Source organism: Prionailurus viverrinus, chromosome A2 (assembly GCF_022837055.1).
Source record: "Prionailurus viverrinus isolate Anna chromosome A2, UM_Priviv_1.0, whole genome shotgun sequence".
Classification (NCBI taxonomy): Eukaryota; Metazoa; Chordata; class Mammalia; order Carnivora; family Felidae; genus Prionailurus; species Prionailurus viverrinus.
The window spans coordinates 25,395,115-25,421,401 of record NC_062562.1 but is presented as its reverse complement, the minus strand read 5'-3'; the positions used below and the strand labels follow the sequence as shown (position 1 = coordinate 25,421,401).

Genomic DNA, 26,287 nt, shown 5'->3' with positions numbered 1-26,287 from the left:
TCCAAACAGTCTAAAGGGGTGGTTTCCCACTGTCATCTCCATTTTTTCAGGAAAGGAAACTATAGCTCAGGGAGGTAGAGTCACATGCCCCAAATAACATACCTGGTAAAAGTGTGAGAGTCGGACCTCCCACCCACAGCACCCAGACCAGTGTCCCAGCTGCTCTGCCACACTACCTCCACCCAGCACACACCTGACTGTGGCCATGGGGAAAGCTGCTGGGTATGGGGGCCTCTAACTGAACAAAATCAGTTTTTTCTACATTCTGGAAATCAATTTCAGGCCACCAGATGGTGAAAAGGATTTGCAGACTGGAGTTATTCTAGGACCACCGTGTAGTCTCGAAACTCCATCTATGTCAAGGAAAGAAAGAAAAGTTGCAAGTGCAGAGGGGACCACATCTGTGGGCTTGGCAGGCCCCTTGCTAGTAGGCCAGGGGTCACGGGAGCACAGTACGACCATATGTGCCACGGATGTTCTCCTCCGGCCAGTCCTGGCCCACTCACGTCAGGCTTCCCCTCCCCAGTCAGCTAAGCAACTCCTGCCCCCCGCCCAACCAAGACTCCATGAAAGCCCATGGCTGTCTCAGTAGATTAAGATCTCCCTCACCTTAAACATCCAGGCATAACATAGGAGGACGTGGAGGAAATCTGGGGGCTCACCAGAATTTAGGCTCTGCTGAAAGCTGTCACTGATCAAGTGTTAAAAGGGTGTAGCTTTTGGCCTATATATATTTTCTCACATTGCTTATAATAATAAAAAAGGGGGGAAGAAGCCAAGAAAGAAATTGATTGCCATCATTGAAGGAGGGAGGATTGATTCTCCAGGATTTATTAGCACTGCAAACACACTAACTGGCCCCCTGCCTCAAGGGTGTAACATTTTGTGGTAAAATGTACACAGGTCAGATCCAACAGAGCTGAGAGCCAGCCCAGGGACAGGAAAGGTCTCCTCTCTGTTATGAGGAAGGCAGGGAGTGATCCATTACTTCAGCCACCGTGGCAATTTCATCACACCAGCTCTTCCCAAGTTTCAATGTGCCTACAAGTCCCTAAATCCTTGAGGGCTAGGCCTCACAGCTAACCAGAGGTCATGGAAAAACTTCCTTCCCCACCAGCCCCTGTAAGTCTTCTCATTGCGTCTCTGGTGCACCACGCGAGGAGGAAAAATCCTCTTTCAATTAAGCCTACCCATCCCATAAAAGAAAGTATGTTCAGGGGTGCCTGGGTGGCTCAGTTGGTTGAGTGTCCAACTTCAGCCCAGGTCATAATCTCACGGCTTGTGAGTTTAAGCCCCGCATGGGGCTCACCGCTGTCAGTGCAGAGCCGGCTTTGGATTCTCTGTCCTCACTCTCTGCCTCTCCCCTGCTTACACACTGTCTCTCAAAAATGAATAAACATTAAAAAAAAAAAAAAAGTGTTCTCATTACCAGTTATAAAACAAAACAAAACAAAACAAAACAAAACAAAAACCCAGGAAATTAACTCAACCTCAAATAACTTAACAAGGGGGAGGAAGAGATCTGAAGAGATTTACCACCTGCAAGGGCCTGTAGCATTTTAAGGTTTCCTGTGAGGCCTGGCCAAGGAACAACCAGAGAGAGTAGTGATGTCAGGAATGTGTGAGCAGTGACCACTGGTGCATTTCACAAAGACCTTGCTGACTGCAGGTCAGTTTTATTCTCTCCCCTATGTGCCTCTGAGACCTTAATCCACCCTGCACAGCACATGAACACAAGACTCTGACTTACGAGCTCAGGTGAGGACAGGACCAAGTGAGCTCCCCACAGCCCCCTCCTTCAGCGACCTCCAGAACAGGTAGGGCTCAGTGAACTCACAGGGTCTCCTCAAGGCACCCACCGTAAGTATGTGGAGTTTTTGATTCCCAGTGGCTTCTGACCTAGAAGGTCATGGAGCCGTTGCCACCAGCTTCTCAAAGCACTTGCTCTATGGGAGGGAGTATGGGTGAGAAACTGAAGGCTTTTGGGGACGCAGCCAACCAAAAGCACAGAAGGCAAACTCCCTGGGAGAATAGAGCATTGTGTCTTCTCCTTCCTAAGAAATCAAGCCTTTGCCTGACCTTTGGAGGATCCTCAAGCCCCAGTCCAACAAGGACACTCCACCAAGGCAAAAGGAGCTCTGATCACCACCTTCCGACGAGACCATGGCTGGTCTGCTGCAGGGAGGCATCACTCAGAGACCCTGCAGGGGACAGTAGCAGCCCGCAGGTGGCAGGAAGCAGGGAGCCAGCAATCAGGTGGGGCCACAGCTCCTCATACAGCACAGCCTGCATTCTGAGGGCGACAGCTCACCCTGGGCTAGAACCCACCACTGTCTCTTCACACACACTAAACAACTACACTTCTGGAAAGTTCCAGCCTGATATTCCCTAAAACCACCATAAGAAGGTGCACCTGTGGGCATCAGTCTTCAAAGTGCGCTCCCTGCCTCCACATTGGGCACGGCCTTCTGGGCTGACCCAGGCCTCTTAACCACATCCAAGGGCATGGCTCAAAAGGCAAGCTTATTTAACCTAATCTGGAGCTGTACGCTGCTCTTCAGAAAAGAGAGATCAAAGGCAAATGAGGATGCTTGGCCCCACTCTTGTGCAAAGTTCTTATGTTGTCTCTGCTTGTGAGGAGAGGCTCTATTTTGTGTATTCACGCTTTAAGGCATAAATCCATGCAGAGAACATAGAGCACCAGGCCCTATGCTCAAGACTGGGGATGGAAAGATATATATGCTTGTATATATATGACATGGTATCCCATCCTTGGGGAACTCACAGCCCAAGAGAAGAAATACAATCTATTTCCTTTGCCACAGAGAAATTGGCTAAACTGCAAGTTGCCCAAATAATGGAATGGCAAACCTTGCTCTAAACACCAAACTGGGACCAGAGAAGAACATGTGAGCTGTTCACATCGGAGGCAGTGACACACCAAGCCTCTGCCAGGCTCCTTAGACACATGACAGGCAGCATCTGAACAAATAGCTCCAAATGGCCACTGAGCCTGCAACACCCCTCAAACCTGCTGTCATCCAGAACTGGATGACTTTGACTTTGGGGTGACTTTGAAGTAAGAAGTCTCCCCCTCTAGCCGCCACCCTTGCCCCAACTGGCAGCTGGGGCTTCTAGGGCAACAGGTTCTTAAGTCTCTTCTGAGGGTGCAGGTCAAAACCCGACTCTGTCTTAATGTCTGCAACTTACTTTGTGGCAGCTGAGCCAAAACCCAGAAAGGTTTATACATACAGGATAAAGCAAGAGTCTCAGAATGTTCTAGAAGAGTCTAAGTAAGACCTTGTGACCTTTCCAGTGTGCATGGCCATGTGTTCTGGTACCTTCTCCTAAGCAATGTGGAGAATTGGCAATAAGGATGATGTCAAGCTGGTGCTCCCGATGGTGAGGGTCCCAGCAGCCCTCTGAAGCATCAGTAGGAAAAGAATTACCCATTTAGCGCTTAGCAGCCTGCTGAGTAAAGGGTATTCTACCTACGAAAGTATTAATTTTACCACCACTAATAATGAACCCCTCATTAAGGTAAAAACAAAAACCACAGGGAGAACATCTGGAGATAAGAGGCCACATCTATATTGCAGCACATGAGAACTCACCCAGAGGACCCCTCTCACTGCCAGGGAGGCTCTCAGAGTAAAGATTCCATCTCCTAGGATGTGTAGCCCCCAGCGCAAGGGGACACCTAAGTCACCCCCAATCCTTACTGTACCTCTCATTCCTTCCCACGAGACTCTAGGCAGCTCCTCCCTGAGAGGGCCAAGCAAGAGTGATGCTTCTCAGGTGGCGTTTCTGCAGAAAGCATCATCCCTGTTCTCCCACAAAGGGTACCTCACACAGGGGGACTGTTTTCCTCAGGAAAGAAGAAATCTGAGAGGTTTGAATGACCGTGTAGAACACTATGCACAAGTAGTAAAATCCAGGCTTTTTTTGAGGGTTATCTGTTCCTCAGACCCCAGAAGTGTGGCCGGGGAGTGAAATTTTGAACAAGTTAACATGAATGCATACACAGAGAGAGTGTTTCCTTGGTGCTTCCTGCCTAAAATAATCAGAGCCAAGTGGCCTGGATGGTCAGATCCTGTCTGTGTTCCTGAATTTTGTCAAAGGGAACAATCTGGGGCCCTAAATATACTATTTCGGGGCCGAGGAACTAAAGGCTGAATTCTCTTTGAGACAGACCCACTACACCACCTTGTAAAAGGGCCAGCAAGGAAAAACAGAGTCATGGCCATTCCTTCCCCTGTGAGTAATTAAGAAAAGACTAAAGGAAAGGCAGCTGGTAAGGATGAGCGATGTGTGTGAAATAAGAGGGAGATACTAGGTGCTGAATTCCAAGAGCTCACAGTTTCCCTGCTAAAACCCAAAATGGACGTGAGAGATTGGGATGGGGAGATACGAGCTAGCTTCCTGCTTGTTCTTAGAGAAACCTTCAGGTCCTCCTCACAGAACCAACCAGGCCTTTTGCCAGAACCTCCCAGAGAGGCTCAGAATGACAGGCGTGAGAAGCCGTAGCCCACAGAGGAGCACTACAACAGAGCACAGATCACACCCTTGGTGTCTAAAGTACCCAGCACAGCACTGAGGGGGAAGGGGCCTGGGTGGGGGGCCAGGGGACAAGGGAATGGGAAGAACCCTACCTGCTGGGTGGGTGTGTATTTAACGGTGTGAGAGTAGTCGTAATTGTCGATGATGTCCAAATCCTTCACGGCGTCTCCAGGAAGGGGGCTGCTGAACTGCACGTTCAGTGGGGCCTTTCCAGCCCCTTTGGTATAGACAGTGAAGTGGGTCGGTTTCCCATTTTCCACACCTGGAAGGATATACTGTGAAGTGGGGAGACAGGCCTGGTTGGAGAGGTTTCACTTTTACAACCAGTCTGACGGGTTCCTCAGCACCAGCTCTACCAAAGCAGTCAGCGACACGGGCTGGTGCTTGGCCACTGCCAACAGCTTGGGCAGGAGCACTGCCCCGACAGACACCTGCCTTTGGTGGAGAAGAGTCCCTCGAGGTCCCTGGACCAAACATGTCCATTGCCACTGGCCTGTAGAAGGCCTCCAGGAGTCATCTTACCTGCTTTGCTGAGCCCTGGGCCTTCTGCCTTCACTTTGCTGGCATCATGGGAAGGGTCAACTTTCACTCTGAAAGGGCTGGCGGGGATTTCCTGTAGGGGAGACACTGTCTCAGTAGGAAAGTCCCTGAAGCATCTGCCAGAGCTTAGCTTTCTGCCCAACATGAAGGGGGAGACCTCTGTGACTCTGGTGGGTGGTGGTGAGCAAACTTCTGTCACCATGGGCCAAGCCTTGCAATCTAGCCTCAGGTAGCGGCCAACAGGTGTCACTTACGAATGCCTGGATCCCTACATCACAGGCTTTGACCTGCTTACTGCACAGCTAAGGGAAGGTTTCCCACAAATGAATCTGAAAACTCTGAGCCTTTAACAACAAAGGTTGAGTACTTAGAATGTAAGAAATACTACCAAGAATAAAACCCAAACAATAACATATGGATGGGGTCACGGGGAAGGAAATGTCCTCCAGGTACAGCTCAGAGCTAAGGTTTGGGGAAAGCAAGGAGCTGATCAGAAATAGAATGGCTATAATTCTTCAAAAAGAAAGTTGCAGGGGTGCCTGCATGGCTTAGTCAGTTGAGCATCTGACTTCGGGTCAGGTTGTAATCTCGAGATTCATGAGTTCAAGTCCCACATCAGGCTCAGTGCTGTCAGAGCGGAGCTTGCTTTGGATCCTCTGTCCCCTCCTCTCTCTGCCCCTCTCCCTCTTGTACTCTCTCTCAAAAATAAACATTTTTTAAAAAACTAAAAAAGAATGTTGCAGATTATCAGAATAAAGGCGGAACAGTTTAACTGGCCGAAGTTAATTCAAGACCAACACCTTCAGGCACTTTCTCTTAAGATTCCAATCTTTACATGAGGTTAATATGAATCATCGGGAGTCCACTATTCCCTATGTTAGGTACCACTTGCCTTATCCTCACTATCACATGTAAATATGAACTCTATTTGAAAGTTCAAAGCTCCTCTCCCTATAAAAGTTTGAGGGCCAAGGCCAAAACCTTTGCTTCAAAGAGGATGAAGTAGAACACTTCTAGAAGGTCATTACATTTCAGTCAAAAACTTGATGAATGTTTATAACAAACCAGTCTCCTTCCAGAGAGCCCTGCTGTAACCACTGAATACGCTGTGCCTCACTTTGGTTAGAAAGTAGTAAAAACTTAATTCTGGGGTTATTTTTTTTTTCCTTCATGGTGTTAAGGAACCAGAGAGGAAAACTATTAAGCAGAATTCTCAAGACAATGCCCTATTGCTAAAAAAAAAAAAAAAAAAGGAAATACACACACAGGTGGCCAGAAAGAACCCAGGCCCAAACACACACCTGAGATGCAAAGAGAACTTTGATAGTGTATCGCCCGGCAGCAGGAGGCACATATTTGACCGTAAACGTGTCGTTGGCGTTGTGAATAATGTCAAAGTCCACGTCTTCCTCATCCTCACTTAACACCCGGGCATCACATTTAATGCCAACGCTGACATCACCTGGAACAGACCAGCTTATGAGCGCACCAGCGTACAAGAAACAGCATGTCCCATGCAATCACTTCCAGCTCAGCTCACCTAACGCCCCAGAAAATCAATTGGGAAGCTTCCAGTAACAAACCTGACAAAGGGATGGTGCTAAGTCAGGGATTTGGAGACGGGATGGAAGATTAGCAAAGATATGACCAAGAAACTGACACAGAGGCTCATTAGGTGAACAATTACCTATTCAGGTGCACTATTTCTTGGCTCAAAGTTCACTGCCTTTCAAACATTATGAAAAGAATGTTCTTCCTCAAGAAGCAACAATGACTGCACCGGGGGAAGCCCCCTCTCACCTTCCCCAGCCTCGGTACAGTCCACTGTGAAATGAGTAGGCTCATTTGCCTTCAGTCCACTTCGCTCCACGCCTGGCCCAAACACCTTGACCTTCTGGGGATGACTACCCTGCCCGATATTGACCTAAAGAGGACATGGGAGAAAGTTATAACCAAGTTTTCCTGCACTTGGATCCAGTGACACGTTGTTAGTTAACATTGTTAGAAATAGTTTTGTTGGACAATCTAGAGTACTCTGCCCTTCAAACTACTCCATCTGTCAAGGTCCACCAAGGATGTATCTCCTTGACCATCCAGCATACAGCCCAGACCTGCCACAGGACTTGGCTTTTTCATACAATGGCCAGGATTCTGTCTCACAACCTACCCTGTAGGGGCTGTGAGGGATGTTCACACCTCCCCAGACCACGGCAATGGTGTGCTTGATGGCCTTAACCGGGGTGTACGAGCAGGCATACGTGCCATCCATTCGGCTCTTCATCTGGATGTCAATGGGCTGGCCTTCCCCATCCTGCAAAAGAGCAGAGGCTAAGAACAGAAACTGGCCCCTCACACTGTCTTCATCAAACAGGGTCACCATGGCTTCCCAAGACAATCAAGTCACCACCCATCCAACAAATCTTCACGGAGCAACTATGATATGCCACATTCTCACAATGCAATCACCACAAGTGATAAAATACTGCCTGCTTTTATTTGTTTTTAATAAAAGCAAATGACCCAAAAATAAAGCCATGGCCACTCAATACTTCTTCATTTTAATTCCGGCATTTAAATCCTTGGGCCAAATTCAATTAAGTTAGATAAATATATTTAATAAATTCTTGTTTACAAACCTCCTGTCATGGACTAGGTAGCTTCAGCCACACTGAAGGACATTTACAAGGAAATCTGAAATCAAGCCTTGTTTCCAAGGCATACAAAACCCAAAGATGAGAAAATCACCTTGCTTTACATATTAGAATCTCATTTAATCCTCACATAACCCCATGAGATAAATATTCATGTTATTCCCAAGGTGTGGATGAGTGAACTGAGGGTCAGATGAACTGAGCAACTTGCCACTATAGTGACAGATCTTGTCACCTGACAGTTATCTGCACAGGTGGCCCCTGGAAACTTACCTGAGCAAATATCTTTAAGGGAGCTTTTCCGGCATCCTTAGGATCCACAGTGAACTCAGCCAGGTTGTTGACAATGCAGCCAGATTTCTCCAAACCTGGTCCGTAAGCTTGGACCTGGGGCAAAGGGCCAATAATAATTCTCCTTCTGTGCCATGCCCCAACAATGCCCCTACATAATGACCAGTGACCACCAGGGAATGAGACAAGAACAAAACAACCCGTGTCTGGCTTCACAGTACCTATGTAACAGGATGGATATGAAAGGAAAATGCTCTACCAGGCTGTAACTCAAAAATTATAAATAGTATCTTTAACCTCCCAGGAGGAAGAAAATTCTCAAAACCCAGGCCCCAAACTAGCCTGGGGCTCCTTGCCTTATTCTGAGCTGACATAGAGAACTTCTAGTGACCAGGACATGGACCTCCAGCCATGCCCAGTTTCAGTGTTCTCACTTTGACAGGGGCTCAGAACCTTCACCACAGACATTCCAAAAGTTTGCAGCTCCCAGGGAGGAAAAAAGACCAGCAATTGGCCAAAGAGGGATAGCAACTAGTCCAGACCAACATCAGCCTACAAACAGCTGCCCGGGTGGGCCACAATAGCACACATGGGAGTGTGGAAGCTTCCACCTGGCCGCCAGGCTGCCTCAGACTTGATGTTTATCAGCCTCCTAAGAGTTTGACAGAAGCTCTTAGAAACACTGCTCCAATTTAAGAGAAGGGAGCTGGGGAGAAAAAAGCATGTTTAATTTATGAAGAACAGCTTCTGCAGCCTCCTGGATGGGCCAGCCACTGGGCTAAGGACTGTCCTCATGTATGTTAGATCCCCTGAATCATCCCAGAAATCCTAGGAAACAGACACTACTATCATTCCCATTTTATAGAGAAAGGATCAAGAGTCAGAGGGGGCGCCTGCGTGGCTCAGTTGGTTAAATGTCCAACTTCGGCTCAGGTCATGATCTCACGGTTTGCGAGTTCAAGCCCCACATCGGGCTCTGTGCTGACAGCTCAGAGCCTGGAGCCTGCTTTGGATCCTGTGTCTCCCTCTCTCTCTGCCAGTCCCCTGCTCATGCTCTGTTTCTCTCTCTCTCTTAAAAATAAATAAAAACATTAAAAAAAAAAAAGAGAGAGAGAGAGAGACATAAGAGACTTGCCCGGCATTAAGAAAGTACTAAGTGGTATTACCAGGGTCCCAGCTCAGACCACTGTCCTTCCTAAACTCTCAATGGCTCCTCTCTGCCATCCCTCAACATGTCTCTGGATATCATAGAGAGGGTCAGGAGCCAGGAAGGGAGCACAGAAACATAACAAACAGACTCACCAGATCTGGGTTGTAGTCTCCTGCAGCTGGATGGATGAAGGCCATGTACGGGCTGTCCTTGATATCCTCATCATCACACATGATGTGAACGGCATATTCGCCAGGCTCCTTGGGCCAGTACTTGACGTCACATGAGCCATCATTCTGGTCATCATACTCAATCTTTGCTTGGGAGGGTCCTTCGATGGCAAACCCTGGGGGATGGGGTGAGAAGGACCCCTGGTTACATGGTGGAAAGAACCTATTCTATGTTACTACCAACTCACTCCCTCAAACCCAAGTATCAGCCAGAAGACTGAAATCTGTGCCCCTTTCCTACAAAAACAAGCCCACTGAGCCTTTACAAGAGGTGGAAGGGCTGGATTTTATACTATGCTTTTTGTTTTTCTTTTAAACATCATCTAATAAGGAAGGTCAACCAAAACCTTAAATCAATGCCCACCCTTGCCCCACCAAATCCTCTTCCGGGTTTTCATCTGAAGGAAATAACCAAGGATATGTGTAAACAAAGGTACTAAGTATGTGTACTCAGCATTGTGTCTTTAAGAAAACCACGGAAATAACAGGAAAGCCCAATGGTAGACGTATCCATGCAATGGAAGTCCAAAGAAGCCATGGAAAATCAAGACATGGCCTATATTTATCTGAGGCACAAGATACAAAGATTATCCCTAGATATTTTTTGTGGCATATCAATATTTAGGTGTGAATGTACAGAAAAAACGTCTGGAAGGATATGCCAAAAGGTTTAATATCATACCAAAACACTCATTATCCCTCTAGAAGGAAACACTAAAGGTGATTTCTTATTTTTTCTGGTTTGCTTATTTTTACTACCTAAAACACATAGTCACCAAACTATGGCCAGTGGGCCAAACTGACCTAGTACCTGTTTTTGTAAATAAGGCTTTGCTGGAACACAGCCGCATTCCTTCAATTCTATATTTTCTATGGCTGCTTTTGTGCTACAACTGCAGACTTAAACAGTTGCAGCCGGGAGAATACGGCCTACAATACTAAAACATTTGTTATCTGGTTCTTTATAGAGCAGGTTTGCTGACCACTGATCTAAAGTGATTCTATTTACATCAGATATGTATTTAAAATCGGGGTGCCTGGGTGGCTCAGTCAGTTGAGCATCTGACTCTTGACTTTGGCTCAGATCATGATATCACAGTTAGTAGGTTCGAGCCCCACATCGAACTCTGCTCTGACAGTGTAGAACCTGCTTCGGATCATCTCTCCCCCCCCCTCTCTCCCCCATCTCTGCCTCTCTCTCTCTCTCTCTCTCTCTCTCTCTCAAAATAAGTAAGTAAACTAAAAAAAAATGATAAAATAAGTAAAATAAAATATACTCTGTTATGCTCCAAAGAACATTTATTCTCCAAATTTCAAATTTCAGCAAAATTTATTCATTCATCTAAACTAAGAATTCAGGCAACAATTACTTGCAGAGTGCCTATTATGTTCCAAGCGCTGTTTCAAGCACAACATCCGTAGAAAACCTCTGTCCTTGGAACTAATGAAGAGGCAGAGGGCAACTTGAAGGGCAAGAGGAAAATCAAAATCCCAATCCCACAGCGTATCCAGAGCTGGCCACGGATGGTCAGGAGGCAAGGGGGCTAAGGGTAGTGAAGCTTGGAGGAGGACTCAACTCTCAGCCTGACATTGGGACCAGGCCTCATGTAATCTCAGCTTTCCAGAAGCCGCTGGCCAGCTGCTTCCACCTACCCAAAGACCCCACTTCAGAGCCAACGGACTCTACCACGAAGTCTGCCGACCGCCCGACAATCCCACCGTGGAGGCCAGGGCCCCATGCACGAACTTTCTGCATGCCTGCTTCAGGGCCAACTTGAACTTCAAAGGGGCTAAGAGAAAAGGAACAGAAAAAGCATTAAAGAAGAACAAAGAAGAGACTACAAACAGCCATAAGTTGTTTGCACATATTTTTTCCACTCCTTTTACCTACAGTCCCAATGTCTATCTAGCCAACCCCTTCCTCCACACAGGTGCCCCCACAGTCATTGTTATGTCAACAATATAAAGGACTGTGGCTGCCTCGGGGCACTCAGGTGGCCACTGGGTGGGCACTCAAGACACACTGCCTTGCAATATCCTTCTGATCATTCACCCTTGAATGTAGACCTCACCAGACTGTGAGCTCTGGATGGTAAGAGACAGCATACTTCTCTAGATCCTGCTTATAAAGAAGAAAACTAGGTTGAATAGGCTTTATCTCCTACATGAATGAATACGCTTTAACTTTGATATGGGAGAGTAAAAAAAAAAGAAAGTTTGCTTAGAGAGGTGCCTGGCTGGCTCAGTCAGTAGAACACGGGCCTCATTTGAGCCCCATGCTGGGGGTAGTGATTGCATAAATAAATAAACTTAAAAAAAAAGTTTGCTTAGATTCTCAGAACCCTGTAATGCCCAGATATTTCTCAAGGTAAATGGAATTTATTCAGAGTTTAAAGTTCCCCCCAGGAAAGCTGGAAAACACATGAACAGGGGAGGGTAATTGTGATGCCCACAAGACAAAGCTGGAGTCTGCGTCCCTTGGCTCGTGACTGCACTCACGTAGAGAATTTTAATGTAAACCATGGCAGACTTTACCCCCATGGCATTCCTGAACAGAGGCACACATTGAAAGAAAGAGAATCTTAGTTTATATAAGGGTATATAGACACACAGCCCATTTGCTCTCTATTACTGCTCCTTCTGACTTCCCTGCTTCCCCCACCCCCCGCCCTCCACCAGCCCCAAACCACCAGCATTTGATTTAAAGCAAGGCAGCCGAAACCACAGTGACTTTCTGCTGTTTTTGAGAACAGGCCAAATGTCTGTGTGCTGCTATGAGGAAAAAAAAAAAAGTTTTCAACAAAGCAGATCTCTTTCCCTGGACTGAGCACGCCTCCAGAGAAGACGCAACTCCAGCTGGAGACTCACCTCTTTGGAATGTGGTGTCCCCCCCACGTGATGGCAATGCTGTACTTCCCCGGGGTGCTGGGGTAATACTCAAATGCATAGACTCCATCCAGAAAGCCTTTCTGTTTCACCAGCTCCTCCAGACCCTCTGTGGGAAGAAAGCACACCATCTTTCCAATGCAATTCCAGGCTCAGAACAAGCATCCAAAAGACGAGAGCAGAAAGACAGCAATATCTATAAGACATAAGCCACAGAGGGAAACGAAGTGGGCTGCCTCAGAGAGTGAGACCCTCAAAACCTAGGAGATTAATCCAAGCCTAAAAATAGATCCATTTCTGCCTCAAAGTGTGGGGAAAAGGAAGACTTCCCAGCTAAACGGCATTAGTAGGCTCGCTGAGCTAAAAGAAGGCCACAAGGTCCTGGACCTCCTGGGACTATATTCAGACAAATCTAGTCCTATCTCAATTTTCCTTAACGATCATAGCTAGCTGTCTTAGCCTCTCACAAAACTGAGGAGGGACAGAACCCTTAGGAGTATTTGGCATGAATTTCTGGCATAAATTACTGCCCTCGCACATCTTTTTTCAAAGCTGGACGACAAAAGTGAGAAAGTTCCTGTATGCTCTCCACAAGAGGACAGGTTTTAGATGCTGCACCACAAACTCCAGACTGAGCCATCAGGTAGGAACTTGTTTTATGTTGAGCCCTGAGGTTTGGCTGGGAAAGCCACTTAGTCAAGCGAGAATCCAAGGTCAGAGAAAATGCCTCCTTGGCTCCTGTAGCAACAAGCCAGCAAGGAGGGCAGCCCCAGAGTAGGTTGGCTCCAGGTCTGGGTAGTCTAGAACCTTGGCCACCCTTAGAGCACAGCCCTCCTCACAGCTTGGTGCTCTGAGATCAAATATTAACCTCCTGGAGCTCAGAACACTCCTGCCCCAGCCTGTTGGGAACACAGAGGGTGGGAGAAACCTTGGCATAGGAAGTTCACATTCCCACTGAGGGCTGCTACACCTGCAGCCAGCAATGGAGAGCTGCTTATCTGTGGCAGGGGAAAACACAAGCAGAGCAGACACCTGACCTTGTGTCTGCAGTCTCCCTCCCCAAAAAGGGAGGAAGAATGAGTTGCAGAGTGCAACCCACCCCTCCATGAACAGCAGTTATCTACAAAGAAAACTTAATCTTAGGGGAATTTTATTCTCCTTCTATAAGCACTGATCATAGTAATTAGGTACTTGGCATAATTTCATCATCTATAAAATGTAACCTGTAGTGGGAAAATTACTGGCTTTAGAGACTGCGCTTGAATTCCAGCCCGGATGCTTATGAGCTGTGTGACCTTGGGCAAGACCTTTTCTCTCGAGCCTAGGTTTCCTCAAATAAAAAATAAGCCACTTCAGGTTGTCATTCCAAGGAGAGCACTTCTCAAACTCTATTGCATCACTGCTTTTTCTTTTCCCAGAAGCCTTAATATGTGAGGCGGTCAAGCTACCACTGTTCCCACCTGTATCCAGGGTAGACGTAACTAATCAACCAATCCCCATGGAGCCCAGAGTGCCTCAACTCTTTCACATAGCTCTCTGGGATCAATCAAAACCGGCTGTGGGATGAAATCCATATGCTATGGCTGCAAAGCCAGCCAAAGTCACACCAGAGATGAGGAAACAAAGCAGCACTTACTAGGACCCTTCACAGTCACACCGAGTTCTCCGCTTCCAGCAGCTTTGGTATCAACCTTGAAGTCTGCAGTCTCCCGGATGCGGATGCCTTTGGGCTGCAGGCCTCGGCCACTGGCCCGGCAGGCGTTTGGACTACAGGCTGCAAACACAGTTTTGACATCAATTCAACCTTTCATTCGCTAGAGTTGAGCAAGCCAAGGTAACTTGGAGCCACCCGCCAAGAAAATGTTTGCTCTGCACAGAGCGCCTGCAGCAGTTGCCTGAGGCCAAGGGTCCCGTTCAGGGAACACACCAGGCTAGCAAATAAGGACACAACATAACTTTGTCCAGCCACACCGCAGAGGGACAGTAGGGGCGTGGGGGCGGGGGGGCAGTTACTTTGGCACAGAAAGAAGGAGAAGCACAGCATACATTTGCTGAGCTCCTGGAACCCGCTGAATCCTGGCATTTATCCTCTTGGTAGTGAAGGAGAGTTAAATCTCATTCCGTACTCAAGGGCCCAGTAATTGGGAAGACCAAACTTTTTCAAGTCTATTTGAAAAATGTAGCACTTGAAAACATCTGACCACGTTCCCAAATCAGATCAGCCATTTCTAAAAGTCGAAATGTGATCGTCTTCCGCATGAAGAGCCAGAGGACAGCTCAAAAAGAGACCCATTCAACCCCACCCTGGCCATGGCAGACAAATATTTTAGTGCTGTCACCAGGTAATCAGAATGTGGGTGGCTATAAATGCAACAATTAGCAGTAAACGCCACTCTCCATTTGATTTCTGGATCTAGTTTAAAAAACCTGAAGTCAGAAGTCTAAAAATTAAGGACCAAGGTAGTTTCTGGTACTTCTTACATGACAAGCCCACAAAACTACTGTCCCATGGTTGATAAAATGCATCCTTGTACCCTAGGAATTCTTTGCCAACTTGGGCAACTCTTTTATGTACAGAAAAGACAAAGCATGGGGCGCCTGGGTGGCGCAGTCGGTTAAGCGTCCGACTTCAGCCAGGTCACAATCTCGTGGTCCGTGAGTTCGAGCCCCGCGTCGGGCTCTGGGCTGATGGCTCAGAGCCTGGAGCCTGTTTCTGATTCTGTGTCTCCCTCTCTCTCTGCCCCTCCCCCATTCATGCTCTGTCTCTCTCTGTCCCAAAAATAAATAAACGTTGAAAAAAAAAAAAAAAAAAAAAGAAAAGACAAAGCAATGGACAAAATGTCACGTTGTTTGTTAAGTAGCTTTTCCTTTCCAAATCTGACACTGCACATTCGGTAGTTCTCTATATGCTAGAAGTGAGATCATAGACTCCAGAGGATGAAACTCTTTACTGCATAGAAGGAAGAGAATTCCTCCTCTGGCGCCTCCACCTTGCAATATTCTCAGCTGGCTATTTGGCAAACAACTGCTTCCCGAAAAGATATACTCATATCCTAGGAGTTGGAGATTATTTTAGCTGGTTCATGGATGAACATAAGTTTTATGGCCACACTTTATGGCAAGTGACACTGGTTTTCCATTGTGAAAATGGCATGAAGATTCTTTTTTTATATGAAATCAGTTAAGTAGTGGAAAGGTGAGTACATCAAAAGAAAAACTCTATCAATTAAATACTAAATAGTACAAGTGATGGATGGATATGCAAGGTGAAAAATGTAGTCCACAAGTGAGAGGGAACCAGAAAACAATATTAGAACAGGAAAGCTGTTAAAAATTCTTTCCTGCATATGTCAAAGAGACTTTTATTTATGAATATGTCGGTCTTGTTTTTTTTCCTTTGTCAAAAGGAGAAAAGTCGGTCATACCAGAAATAAGTCACAACAGGATGACAGGACTTCCCTTGGAGGGTTTTTATGTGTCTTAAAAAAAACAACCAAACACTCATGGAAATTCTGAACACAGGTAATAGTCTCAACATCAAAAGGGTAACTGCTCAGTTCATATAAACACTAAATGGAGCTAAAGAGTTTGAAAGAAACCACCAGGTCCTCCACCATTTTGAGATGTCTTAGACATGTTTCAATGTACCTAGAGAGCAGGTTTGGGGTCCAGCTAGACAAGTAACATTGACGCCCACACTGTCACGTCTTGAGGTCACAAACAGCACAGGCCCAGCTAATGTGCAGGTAGCACAGGGAACTGGCATGGAAGTCCCATTCAACCAGCCCTTACCCAGCAAGATGCCTCTGGCCCAGTGCTCTCAGTTAGGAAGCCAACAGCTTCGGGGTCCAGGCTGACCCAGAGGTAGGATTCAGAGAAGAAGTCAGTTCTACAGATGCAGATGCAGAGGACAGAACAGGGAAAGGCAAGTATTGGTTAGAAAAGGCAAGAGAGTTGGAAAACAAAACAAAACAAAAGAACAACAAAGTCAGAAGGAAAGGGATCTGACGTTAGAGAAAAAAGCATGCTCTGGCTGCAGAAGGGGTTTAGCAGCATGGGTAAGGGGTCAAAAGAGACCTGAGTTCTACTTCTACTGATGCCTAGTCCGTACTCACTGATACTTTATGTTATCCAAACCTCAGTGTCTCCACCTGAAAACTGGAGATAATTTTAGCACCTGAAACACACCGGTTGGTGTGATGATTAGATGCAGTCATGCTAAGTGCCTGACGGCCAGTAAAGGCCAAGCAGTGGAGGCCACAGGGCACCAGCAGTACCACAGGTGCCAACCTCAGCCACAGACACCAACTGCCCAAATGGCCTCAGTCCTGCATCTCTCAGTGACGACCCTCTGACACGAGTGTTTTGGGGAGGACTGAATGCGTTAATACAAGTGAAGCACTTAGGTCAGCGCACAGCTCACAATAAGATGTTCATATTAATATCTTGAGGACAAAGCAAGCCACTTCCCACCAAAGGGGACCTGGCAGAAAGGGGACAGGTGCGAGTCCAGTGTGGCCCCCACTATACCCCTGGCCTCGGAGCCCAGCTGTGCACACCGTCAGCCTCAATGCCAGAAGCAGATATATTTGGCCACCCCAGCACTCACCTTCCCCAACCTGTACAACGAAGGGACTCTTGGGAATGGTGTCCCCAGCAAAGGAGACCTTGACCACATGGGGGCCAGGCTGTACTGGTTTGTACACACATCTATACACCTGGTTTCCTTTGTCTTCCACCAGTAATTCCACAGTGTTCTTCCCCTGGGGATCCTCCACTTCAACACCAATGTCACCCACACCGGCACCTAGGAGAGAACAAGCATTCTGTGAGCCCAGGTCACCTTGTCAGAACACTCACTGTGGATGAGCTCAGGTACAAGATGGAGACCGAAGGAGACAGGTACTCTGAAGGTCAAAGTCCACGCCAAGATGCAAACAACTGTTTTTTGATTGGGGGAGGAGGTTCATAAACTTTCCTTTTCTCCCATTCCATATTTTCTAAGTTTTCTACACTGAAAAGAAAATGATGTTCCAAGAATCGTGTCTTATCCTCCCCACCTTATCCTTATTCCTCCCTACCAGCCCCCACCCTGGCCTTGCATAGAATTTGGTCTAGCAGATGATTCTCAAAACTTAGTTTCTTTGCAACGGTTATTCAAGTCAGAAATGTGTGCAGAAGTTACCTGATAATTAATAACTAAAGTCAAGCTTGAGTGTAAGATCTTAAAGAAGAAAAGCTGGTTTAGTAAAATCTATAAATACTTGGGGCACCTGGGTGGCTCAGTTGGTTGAGTGTTCGACTTCAGCTCAGGTCATGATCTCATAGTTCATGAATTCGAGCCCCACATTGGGCCCTGTGCGGACAGCTTGCTCAGAGCCTGGAACCTGCTTCAGATTCTGTGTCTCCCTCTCTCTCTGCCCCTCCTGTGCTCACTCTCTGTCTCTCTCTGTCTCTCAAAAATAAATAAATGTAAAAAAATTTTTTTAGGAAAATCTATAAACATAACCAACACACTTGGAAAAAGGCACTTTTGTTGTTGGTTGTTTGAAAAGACAAAAGGTCAGGCATCCCAAACCTTTGGGGCTCCTGAGAATCATCTTGGGCTCCAGAAGAAAGCCTGGTCCACAATACCTGCTGTGTAGATGTCAAAGTAGGTGGGCTTATTGGCGATGTTTCCAGCAGTTTCCAAGCCTGGGCCTTTGGCAGTGACTTTACTGGCATCTCCCTGCGCCTTGTCAACATTCACTTCAAATGGGCTCTTGGAGATGTGCTGTCCTGCAAAGAGGACTGTAACCTGCGGGTGACAGATAGATGAGATATAGTCACTTCTCCCTGCCCAGGGAGACCACCATATGAAGCCACATGCATTAACAATCTTCTCTTCCATCCTCCTAACTATACATACAAAGGTGGCTGGAACCAGAGGCCCTGGTTAAGCAACTTGAATGGGACTCCCACCTGGCTCCATTGGCCACAAGGCTGGGCCTAGGACATCATGCTTTCAGCAAACTAAAAATGCTTACATCAGTTATGGCTAGCCAATATAACAGGATATGAACAAATACTTATACTTGAATCTGTAGGCATGGGACCCTTGAAGGCAGCTGCAGAAGGGGCCACTGACCCCCCTAGTGGTACAAGGTATAGTTCCAGGATTTCAAACCCAGAGTCAAAATATTTTTCATGGGACCAAAAATCACTCTCAGATACATAAATTTGAGATACAGTATAGATTTTCATTTAAAATTTGAGTTGGGGGCGCCTGGATGGTTCAGTCAGTTGGGTGTCCGACTTCAGCTCAGGTCATGATCTCACAGCTCGTGGGTTCGAGCCCCGAATCAGGCTCTGCGCTGACAGCTCAGAGCCTGAAGCCTGCTTCAGATTCTGTGTCTCCTCTCTCTCTGCCCCTCCCTGCTCATGCTCTGTGTCTCTCTCTTCTCTCAAAAATAAATAAACATTAAAAAAAAATTTTTTTAAGTAAAAATAAAAAATAAAATAAAATTTGAGTTGGAGCTCTCATTATTTAAATTTGAAGGGGCATGGAGTTGGGTTTCATATGACTTGACAGAATTAATTACATCATAAATGCTCCCTTCAAGATTTTTTTTCTCCTAAATTTGTGATATCCTAAAGGTGTAAGAAAAATCTATAGCCATGATTCCAGGTGAATTCACTAACAACCAAGGTAGTAAGTATGGTCCAGGTCTCAAAATATTAGCATGGTACACAGGGATAGGCCCATGTGTGCTGTTGAAGGCTTTCTTTCAAGGAAAGGCACACTCTTGGGTCACCCTACTCTCTTGCAAGGCTCCCTTGGCTCCTGTCCTATAGGCCAACTGGACACCCACTCAAATAGAACTCAAAATGTTGTTGAGATGAAGAACCTGGGGACCAGACCCCCAGCATTTTTCCAGGTGCATGACTGGGACACTGGCTTTGACTATATTCAACTGGCCTTCTCCACACTTAGGCCCTGATACTTATAGATGCTCTGGAGCACCCCAAAGAGGAGTACTTAAGGAAGCATTAAAGATAAAGAGCCCACAGCTTAGCACCTATACTCCAGGCATGCAGCTACAACCACTTGTCACCCAGATGGAGTTTAAAAAATCTTAAGACATTGCAAAGAACCTAGTAGAATTCAACCTTCCTAAACAAGCCCAGAAGAGCAGTCAAAGCAACAGCCAGAACACCTCATCTTACTTTGTGCAGCCCGGTGACCTTGGGCAGATACTCCACAGAGTATGTCTTGTTCTTGTCACTGTCTGGAGTCACTTGTGCCTAGGACAGAAAATGAGCAATAGTTAGAGAAGGTGATGGGTGTCAGTAAAAGTATGCTATGCCAACCAAGGCCCTGCCACAAGGTGCCAGGTGAAGACCCTGTCCTGGCGATTTCCTGCACCATCACTTCTAAAGGATGCCCCAGGAAAGAAGCAACCTAAAGTCACAGAAACAAGGTCATGTAGCACAAATGTATACCTAACTCTCCACTGTCCTAACTCTCCACTGTCTCAGGGCTGGAACTCACTAGATGTCCCTCTCACTAGATGAGAGGGACCATAAAGCGAGTAACTTAAAACTTTATTGGTTCAGTAATTATTAAGAGTTTATGGGGGCGCCTGGGTGGCTCATTTGGTTAAGCATCCAACTTTGGCTCAGGACATGGTCTCCTGGATTGTGGGTTCAAGCTTCGCATCAGGCTCTGTGCTGACAGCTTGGAGCCTGGAGCCTGCTTTAGATTCTGTCTCCCTCTCTCTCTGACCCTCCCCTACCCACACTCCGTGTCTGTCTTTCTCTTGGTCTCTCTCTCTCAAAAATAAATAAACATTAAAAAAAGAAAAAAAGAGTTTATGAAATGCCAGGCCTAGTGTCAGATACCAAAAATCAGAGACAGTCCCTGCGTCAGTGGGAGAAACAGACAATATACCAGTAAGTGTAGAATTTCAGATAGTGCTAAGCACCAGGAATAAAATCCAGTGTTACGGAGATAAATAGAAGGAACAGTATGGGCAAAGGCCCTGAGGTAGGAACCAAGGATAGTCAGTCTCGGAAGAGAATAAAGCAACAGTATGTGGCTGTATTGTACTGCATCAGTATTGTTGTTATTCTGGTCTTGAGCATCTGAAACTTCAATTTACAAGGTCTTTGCTAAATTCAAAGTATCCCTTATTTTATTAAACACTGTGTCCTTGGGTATTGATTTCTATTACGTTTCAAGGCATAGTCCTGGGACAATTACTCTGACTGCTCTAAGCCACAGGATCCTCTTAGAAAATGAACGCACGGTCCCTGGCCCTGTCACAGCCCCAAAGGTTCCATGGAGTGGCAGCGTCTTCCAACATACCTCCTCTTTGTTCCCTTCTGGGTCCTCAACAAACACCATCACGTCTCCTTGCCCGGCACTGATGGTGTCCACAGTGAACTTGGCTGGCTGCTTTACCATGTTTCCAGTAGGCTCGATTCCTGTCAGGTTTACAGAAGCACATTACAAGTTAGGTGGGGGCCTTGACATAGGCCATCACCCACAGTGTTCCCTTGTTCTGTTCCTTCTGGGGGAACCGAGAGATGGGACCCAAGCCTGTAGCTACCATATGAGAACATCTGTGACAAGGATTATCAAACAGGTCAAAAGCCCTAATTTTGTCCTTGTTATTTAAGTGATATCCAATTCTGAAATATTGAGAGAAATTCAGTAGAAGTCTCTACAACTATGAAAAATGAACATAGTAACTACCAGTGGGGTTTGCCCTGAGGGAGGTGACACGGGGGAAGGAGGAATGAGGTATGGGAGAAGAGCTCATTTTTCACTAAAGACAATTCCGTATTGCTTGAAAGGCTTAAAAATTGCATTCAGTCATTATTTTTTTAAACAAACTATTTATTTTGAGATGACTGAGCAAAATAATTTGAGATACGCACCTGCAGGTGAAAGAAATAATACCTTTATCCAGTTCCCCAAATGTTACACCATGCAAAACTCTACTACAGTATCACAAGAGTCCTGAGCTTGACACAGTCAAGACAGAGAACATTTCCATCCCCACAGGGATCCTTCATGTTGCTGCCCTCTCATCGCCATACCCACTCCCTTCCCACCCCACCCTCTTCCCACCCTAACAACCACTAATCTGTTCTCTATCTCTATAATGTTATCACTTCTAGAATGTTATATAAATGGAATCACACATCATGTAACCTTTTGGGGTTGGCTTTTTCTACTAAGCATGATTTTCTGTAGATTCATCCAGGTTGGTGCCTGTATCAATAGTGTGTTCTTTTATTGCTGAGTTATATTCCATGATATGAATGTACCACCATTTGTTTAACCATCTACCCACTGAAGGACATTTGGGTTGTTTCCAGTTGTCTATTGCTGATAAAGCTGCTATAAACATTAGTGTACAGGGTTGTATATGAACATAGGCTTTCATTCCTCTGGGATAAATGCCAAGGAGTGCAATTTCTGGGTTGTATAGTAGTTACAAGTTTAGTTCTTTTTAAAAAACTGCGCCCACTGTGTTCTAGAGTGGTTGCACCATTTTACATTCCCACCAGCAATGGATGAGTGCTCTAGATTTGCTTTCTCTGCATCTTTGCCAGCATCTGGTATTATCATTACTTTCTATTTTAGCCACTTTAATAGATGTGTAATGGTTTTAGTTTGCATTTCTCTTATGGCCAATGATACTGACCATCTTTTCATGTGCTTCTTTCCCATTTGTACACACCCTTCAGTGAAATGTCTGTTCACATCTTTCGCCCATTTCGTAATTGGATTCCTTTCATGACTGAGTTTTGAGAGTTCCTTCTTTATTCTAGATACTAGGTCTTTGTTGGATATGTGGCTCCCAAATATTTTCTCCTGGCCTTAAGTTTGTCTTCTTGTTCTCTTAACTACAAAAAGTTTTAAATTGTTCTAAAAAGTTTTTAAAGTGGGGCACCTGTGTGGCTCAGTTAAGTATCTGACTTTGGAACAAGTCATAATTTGATAGTTCATGAGTACAAGCCCCACATCAAGTGAGCTCAAGCCCCACTTTGGGTGAGCTCAAGCTCCGCTTCAGGCTCTGTGCTAACAGTGCAGAGCCTGCATGGGCTTCTCTCTCTCTCTCTCTCTCTCTCTCTCTGCCCCTTGTTCACTCACTCTCTCTTTCTCTAGGAAACAATAAAATAAAATTATAAAATAAAATAATCAAAATAATAAATAAATAGTTTTTAAAAGTAAAGTCCAATCATTGTCTCCACAGCATTTTGAGTTCTGTTTGAGATGGTGTCTAGGTGGCCTGCAGGGTGGAGGCTAAGGGCACTTGTCTTGCAAGAGAGTGGAGTCATCCAGGAGTGTGCCTTCACTGTAAGAAAGCTTCAGCAACACAGTCCAATCTTCATGTGCCATGCCAAGACTTCAAGGCACAGGCCACACTTCATGACATTTTTTATGTTCTTAATTTTGGTGAAGTCCAACATATTATATTTTCCCTTTTATGGGAAGGCACAGCACCTGACAGGGCTGGATCCCGGCTGAGATCATGACCTGAGTCAGACACTCAACTGAGACACCCAGGCACTCCTTTCTGAGTTCTTATCATGGATGCCTGTTGAATGTTGTCAAATGCTTTTTCTGTATCAATTGATGTGACCCTGTGATTTTCCTTCTTTATGGCCTGTTACGGTAGTAGATTTTTTATTTGATGTTTATTTATTTTGAGAGAGAGAGGGAGAAAGCACGCGTGCATGCACCTGCTTGAACAGAGGGAGTGATGGAGAGAGAGGGAGAGACAGAATCCCAAGCAGGCTCTGTGATGTCAGCGCAGAGCCCAACTCAGGGCTTGATCTCACGAACCGTGAGATCATGACCTGAGCTAAAATCAAGAGTCAGATGCTTAATCATCTGAGCCACCCAGGTGCCCTGGTAGTAGATTGTTTTGACTGATTTTCTAATAGTGTGCCAGCCTTGCATCCCTGGAACAAACTCTGCTTGATCATGCTGAATAATTATTATCATATATTGCTAACTATTTGCTAATATTCTGTCATACACCTTTAAAAAAAAGATTGTATTTATTAACCCCAAAGTCATTCCACTTTGCTATTTTCTGCCTTGGGTTCTGACAGCCTGCTCAATATTTTAAAAATATTTGTAAGATCTATCAACTGCTATTGCTCATTATGTTTTGGGCTTCCGATGATATTAAGGGGTGCTTTGGTGGCTCAGTTGGCTAAGTGTCCAACTTTGGCTCTGGTCATGATCTCACCATTCGTGAGTTTGAGCCCCCTGTCAGGCTCTGTGCTCACAGCTCAGAGCCTGGAGCCTGCTTTGAATTCTGTGTCTTCCTCTCTCTCTCTCTCTCTCTCTCTCTCTCTCTCTCTGCCCCTCCCTGACTCACACTCTGTCTCTCAAAAATGAATAAGCTTCAAAACAATTTTAAAAAAAGAAAAGAAATGCAAACTGAAGAAGCTACATAGTTGGAATTCATTTCGGCACAGAAAAAAAGGCAGGAAAGAAATACCTCGGACTTTGAAGGAAAGAATGGGATTAGCAGTTGGGAAGCAGGGTTTTCAATTTTTATGTTCTACATTCTTCTTTCGCTTAGAATGTATGTAATGATCAGGTCACTTAATGCATAAATATGGACTTAAGATATGCACAAATATCTAGTCCATCTGATTCCAACAGCTTGAGAAATCATTTACTCTGCTACTTACCCAAGGCTGGGCTTGGGTTGGCCCACCTTGGCTAATAACCATGGTTGGTCAGGAGGCTGAACCCCACCCAGCCTCTGTGAACTCTCTCACAGCTGTGCTAACTGTAAGGACACAATCATTCCCCCAGACTCCTCACAAGGGCGCTTAAGGCTTGCTCTGCAGTGAATGCTTTACTCAGAACATGGGTGTTAAGAGAGGTTTCCGCTTAGCTCACGGATGCATGCTTTCAACATACCTAACCCCGCAAGCAAGCCCACCACAAAGATCTGTTTGTGGCTGTAAGTTTGCCTCACTCCAGCCCTCTATCCTTTCAGTGAGTGGGTCTCAGTGAGTAAGATCTGCAAGTGCCAACCAGCTGGTAACTGCAATCTGGCCAACGTCCAAAAGATAAAATTAAAAAACAAAACAAAACAAAAACACTCTCAATCCTTTTAGAAACTAGAAGATGAAGTGTTCTCTGTACTTTGGTTCACTAGGCAAAAATGAAGCAATGTGGCCACACAAGAGAGAAAGAAAACTGCCCCTGCCCTCGGTCTCACCACAGGACAAAGATAAAATCTTAAGGCTCTACCCATGTGGCCTGATGTGTGGCTCTGTTGCCCAAAATGACACTTGGCCCTCCTACTGATAAAAAGAGAAAAAACAGACACAGAATTCTTGTACAATCCACAATTCCACTTTTAGGTATATACCCAAAAACTGAAAGCAGGGATTCAGATACCTGCACACGCACGTTCACAGCCGCATTATTCACAGTAGCTAAAGGTGGAAGCAATTCACATGTCTGTTGTCGGAAGCATGGATAAAGCATGTGGTGTATACGTGGGGTATATACATTCAGCTTTAAAAATGAATGAAATTCTAACACATGCCATGACATAGGTGAACACTGAAAACATTTTACTAGGTGAAGTAAGCCAGACACAAAAGTACAAATATTTTATGATTCCACTTACATGAGGTACCCAGAGTCGACAAATTCATAGAGACAGAAGGGAGAATGGAGGTTTCCAGGAGCTGGGGGAGGGGGAAATGGGGAGCTATAGTTTAATGGGTATAGAGTTTCAGTCTGGAAAGATGAAAAGATTCTGGAAATGGATGGTAGAGACAGTTGTACAACATGGTGAATGTACTTAATGCCACTAAATGGTACATTTTAAAACAGTTAACATAGGGAATGTTATCTTATGTATATTTTACCACAACAAAAAAAATGCAAAAAATATATACCTATGAATACATACATGTATGTGTGTACATATATATATATATATATATATATATTTTTTTTTTTTAAGGTGCGTTTTCTCCACAAGGACAGAAAATATTAAAAAAGGCAGATCAGGGTGCCTAGATGGTTCAGTTGGTTAAGCATCCGACTTTGGCTCAGGTCATAATCTCTCAGCTTACGAGTTCAAGCTCTGTGCTGACAGGTCAGAGCCTGGAGCCTGCTTCAGATTCTGTGTCTCCCTCTTTCTCTGCCCCTCCCCTACTTGTGTGCGCACTCTCTCTCTCTCTCTCTCTCTCTCTGTCTCTCTCTCTGAGAAATAAATAAACCTTAAAAAATAAATAAATAAAAAATAAAATAAAATTTTTAAAAGGCAGATCAGGGGCACCTGGCTGGTCAGCAGGTGGAACATGCAACTCTTGATCTCAGGGTTGTGAGTTGGAGTTCCCTGTCGGATGATTACTTAAAAATAAAATCTTGGGGCGCCTGGGTGACGCAGTCGGTTAAGCGTCCGACTTCAGCCAGGTCACGATCTCGCGGTCCGTGAGTTCGAGCCCCGCGTTGGGCTCTGGGCTGATGGCTCAGAGCCTGGAGCCTGTTTCCGATTCTGTATCTCCCTCTCTCTCTGCCCCTCCCCCATTCATGCTCTGTCTCTCTCTGTCCCAAAAATAAATAAAAAACGTTGAAAAAAAAATTTAAAAAATAAAAAAAATAAAATCTTAAGGGGTGCTTGGGTGGCTCAGTCGGTTGAGCACCCGACTTCGGCTCAGGTCATGATCTCACAGTCTGTGAGTTCGAGCCCCGCGTCAGGCTCTGTGCTGATAGCTCAGAGCCTGGAGCCTGCTTCGGATTCTGTGTCTCCCTCTCTCTCTGCCCCTCCCCCGCTCATGCTCTGTCTCTCTCTCTCTCTCTCTCTCTCTCTCTCTCTCTGTCAAAAACAAATAAACATTAAAAAGAAATTTCTTTTAAATAATAAAATCTTTAAAAAAAAAAAGCAGATGAAGGAAATGGCAATGAATAGCTACATTCCTGAACTGTAGCAAATAGT

The 26,287-nt window shown here is 45.6% G+C and overlaps 1 protein-coding gene across 7 annotated transcripts in view; it reads right to left on the bottom strand.

Moving 5' to 3' along the window:
• Positions 1-26,287, bottom strand: part of FLNB (filamin B) — a 143,574-nt gene that overhangs the window by 51,643 nt on the left and 65,644 nt on the right. For all 7 annotated transcript variants that reach the window (XM_047843049.1, XM_047843060.1, XM_047843068.1 and 4 more), the window contains exons 5-18: positions 20,656-20,774; positions 19,515-19,592; positions 17,943-18,105; positions 16,918-17,115; positions 13,945-14,082; positions 12,291-12,417; positions 11,076-11,212; positions 9,345-9,538; positions 8,025-8,138; positions 7,268-7,411; positions 6,901-7,024; positions 6,402-6,562; positions 5,083-5,173; positions 4,653-4,822 (exon numbers count right to left, since the gene is read on the bottom strand). In XM_047843049.1, coding sequence (XP_047699005.1) covers positions 4,653-4,822; positions 5,083-5,173; positions 6,402-6,562; positions 6,901-7,024; positions 7,268-7,411; positions 8,025-8,138; positions 9,345-9,538; positions 11,076-11,212; positions 12,291-12,417; positions 13,945-14,082; positions 16,918-17,115; positions 17,943-18,105; positions 19,515-19,592; positions 20,656-20,774 — 1,958 coding nt within the window. The remainder of the gene's footprint in view (positions 1-4,652; positions 4,823-5,082; positions 5,174-6,401; positions 6,563-6,900; positions 7,025-7,267; positions 7,412-8,024; positions 8,139-9,344; positions 9,539-11,075; positions 11,213-12,290; positions 12,418-13,944; positions 14,083-16,917; positions 17,116-17,942; positions 18,106-19,514; positions 19,593-20,655; positions 20,775-26,287) is intronic.